This window comes from Sinocyclocheilus rhinocerous, unplaced genomic scaffold (assembly GCF_001515625.1).
Source record: "Sinocyclocheilus rhinocerous isolate Xijiao unplaced genomic scaffold, SAMN03320098_v1.1 scaffold1295, whole genome shotgun sequence".
Taxonomy (NCBI): domain Eukaryota; kingdom Metazoa; phylum Chordata; class Actinopteri; order Cypriniformes; family Cyprinidae; genus Sinocyclocheilus; species Sinocyclocheilus rhinocerous.
Genome location: NW_015660499.1, coordinates 396,163 through 399,195, shown reverse-complemented (window position 1 = coordinate 399,195; position 3,033 = coordinate 396,163). Strand labels below are relative to the sequence as shown.

The 3,033-nt window shown below is 34.7% G+C and overlaps 1 protein-coding gene across 1 annotated transcript in view; it reads right to left on the bottom strand.

Moving 5' to 3' along the window:
* The window catches only part of LOC107725119 (polyadenylate-binding protein-interacting protein 1-like), a 10,694-nt gene that overhangs the window by 4,608 nt on the left and 3,053 nt on the right, over positions 1–3,033 (bottom strand). Inside the window, exons 4-8 of the mRNA XM_016534275.1 lie at positions 2,841–3,033; positions 1,938–2,050; positions 1,643–1,754; positions 879–1,004; positions 507–613 (exon numbers count right to left, since the gene is read on the bottom strand). The exon at positions 2,841–3,033 is cut by the window's right edge and continues 5 nt beyond it. Of these exons, the coding sequence (XP_016389761.1) occupies positions 507–613; positions 879–1,004; positions 1,643–1,754; positions 1,938–2,050; positions 2,841–3,033 (651 nt within the window). The remainder of the gene's footprint in view (positions 1–506; positions 614–878; positions 1,005–1,642; positions 1,755–1,937; positions 2,051–2,840) is intronic.

The window sequence follows — 3,033 nt, the reverse complement described above, 5'->3', positions numbered from 1 at the left end:
TTCAACATCGTGATAATACCGCATACCGTGATAAAAGCATTAGCAATTAATAGCAACATGAAAATTTGATACCGGCATATCCCTAGTCATGAGCAAAAACAAATATTGGCGATGCAACTCAGCTTTATGCAAAAGTACAATGATAAACAGTAGAAGTGCAAACAGTGCTCAATACTACATTACATATATAGGCTTTACTGATAAGATGCGCGTTAAATATCGCATGCGATTTATCGTGCAGCCCTAATATATACCAGTGCATTTCAGAATCACTGAAATACTATTATAGTTTTATTGACATTTTTAAATGAGATTTTTTTTTAAATATTTTGTTTTAATATTAATTTCACATTTTAGCTTTTTTGTTTTGTTTTGCTACAAATTATTTTGATGTGTTTTGCCATTTTTGGTATAGTTTTAGTTATTTATAATTACCTTGATATACTGCATCCTAAACATTTCCAAAAACAATCAATCGTTATTGAACCGTTGCCTGACTCACTCACCGGCTGCATTTGGCATCTATCAAAATGTCTTCAATCTTCTCGATTACCTCATCCATGTCTGACTGGCCTTTCTCCTTCCACGTGTCATCCAGAATGGAACCACTCAGCTTGTCAAATCAGTAAAACAATGCTAGTCAACATCAACAGTGCAGTACTGCATTATTATCTGCAGATTAATTACTTATTTCGTTTCAGTGCTTTGAGTTGCCTGGCAATTTCAAAGTCTTTGTTTATGTCAGGATTACTGTCACTAATGATCTTAAGTTGAGTCCTGAGGTCACTTGATAACTCCTACAGACTTGCTCTGACATTTGCTCTGAAACAGTACCATTTAGTGTATTTGCAGTGTGTAAGAAGAGGAATACTTCAAACCTTGAGTAATTTGACAGCACACATTAGGTTGGGGTCATCTGGGTGAGAGAATAATGCGTTCAAAAGATCCTTTAGCGCTCCCAGTAAGACATTAGCTCGCCCGGGTGTGTCCTTTCCACTTTTTATCTGAAAGATAATTGAAAGAATGAAGAATTGTAGTAGCTCATATTCTTTGAAACAATAAATATACAGCTCTGACATTTGAATTCAAGCAGATACATATGTTAGGATTTATACACTAGATTATACAAAGGAATAGATATACAGGGTTCAGACTTTAGCATTACATAATTTGCTCAGGCGTAGCAGGTCAAGCTCTGCTGTTGGGTTTATTTTGTAATGATGACTGGCTGACAATATATGTTATTATAAATTCACTCAAAAAAAATAAAAAAAATAAATCTGAAATAAAAGAATAACTAATTAAATAAATAATTTTGACTTGGCAACTAACTGAAATAAGTTGAAGCACTAAAATGACTAATTTGGAAATAAATAAAAAACAAAAACTTATAATAAATGAACAAATGAAATCTAAAAAGTAATAATTACAATGAACAAAAAAAGCAACAAAACTACAAATTAAAAAAAATGAACAAATTAAAACGAAAACTGAAAATATCAAAACCATAATATATAAATACTTTACATTACTTAGTTCATCAGACAGCTTTACAAAATAAATAAATACAGTATTAGATGGATATAATAAATATTGATTTATATTGGTTATTAGACCGTATTGGCACTGGTAGTGAACTGACCTCCAGGTTAAGGTAAAGCTCCCCCAGAAACAGCACATAAGAGTGAAACCTTTTCTGGGTGCCTGGATCTCCTCTCACGGCCTGCTCCCTCCGCTCATACTCGGTTCGACACCTACAGAGAATGGAGTTAAAGGATAAATGAAACTAACAAAAATTAGACTAAATGAAACTGAAAGTAAAGGCTAAGATGGAAAAGGGAAGAAACTGTTGACTTTAAGAACCAAATGTCAAGCCACTTTTATGAAACACCCAGAAATGGGTACTTGAGCGTCATATTGCTAAACCTGAAATGTACCTCTGCAGCAGCAGCTGTCTGAAGTTACCGCTGGCTGGACTGAGACGGATGTGATGAGACAGATGGTTACAGAGCCGCGCTCCCGTGTAGGCGAAGTTAGGGATAGACGTGGACTGTGGAAAACAAATGTGGGACGACTTTCATTGCATTCATCTTAATAATAACTGCTTAATTTATTATGTTTTGATTAGGGTTGTGCAGACAACCAGATTAAAAATGGTACCAAAGTAATATTTTGCAAAGTTCAGTTCTGCTATTTGGTTTGAAAATCAATACAGCGCAGATGCATTGTTTGAAAATGAACCATTAATTGACCAATTATAAAATTTACTTTTTAAAATAACAATACCCAAGGTGTTACAGAGGCTGTCTCAGGATACATGCATCCTTTTACAACAGACAATGACCATGCAAAACTAAAAAAAAATAGCCACAATTTATAATTAGAGTACAGTTCATGCTGCTGAATTCAGCTTTGTGTCGTCATTTATATTTCAGATATATATTGATCAGTAAATAAATAAACGTTATATATTCACATTTGTGTGTGTCCACTTGAATGAATGAATAAATAAATAGATGAATACATAATATTATTTAGAAATAAAATAATAATAAATACATGAATATATAATATGGACAGCTATAAATAAATACAGGATCAGATGGCTATAAAATATTGACTTATGTAGTAAATTATTAATTTATATTGGTTATTAGACTGTGCAATAATCATAATTGTAGTAATAAGTGGAAAGAATCAAGTGTGATTTTTTTCAAACATATTCTCAGTCCGTTCGCCGCGGGGCCCCCTCAAAGCGTGTGACTGCACCAGTTGCACCACCCAAAGGACGGCCCTGGTTCCCACACAGATGCATTATTAGAGAGTCGTCAGAAGCACACCTGTACGTAGATGAGCTCTACCAGCTCCTGCAGAATCTCCTCTGTGGTGACGCAGCTGTTCAGCGTATCTGTGATGTAATTGATTTCTGACTCCAAGGACCCTGGAGATGAGTTCAGATGGCTTACGAAATCCTGAACGAAATCAGCCAATGAGGGCTCGGGATAGTGTCCCTCAGATTCATCGGAATATACA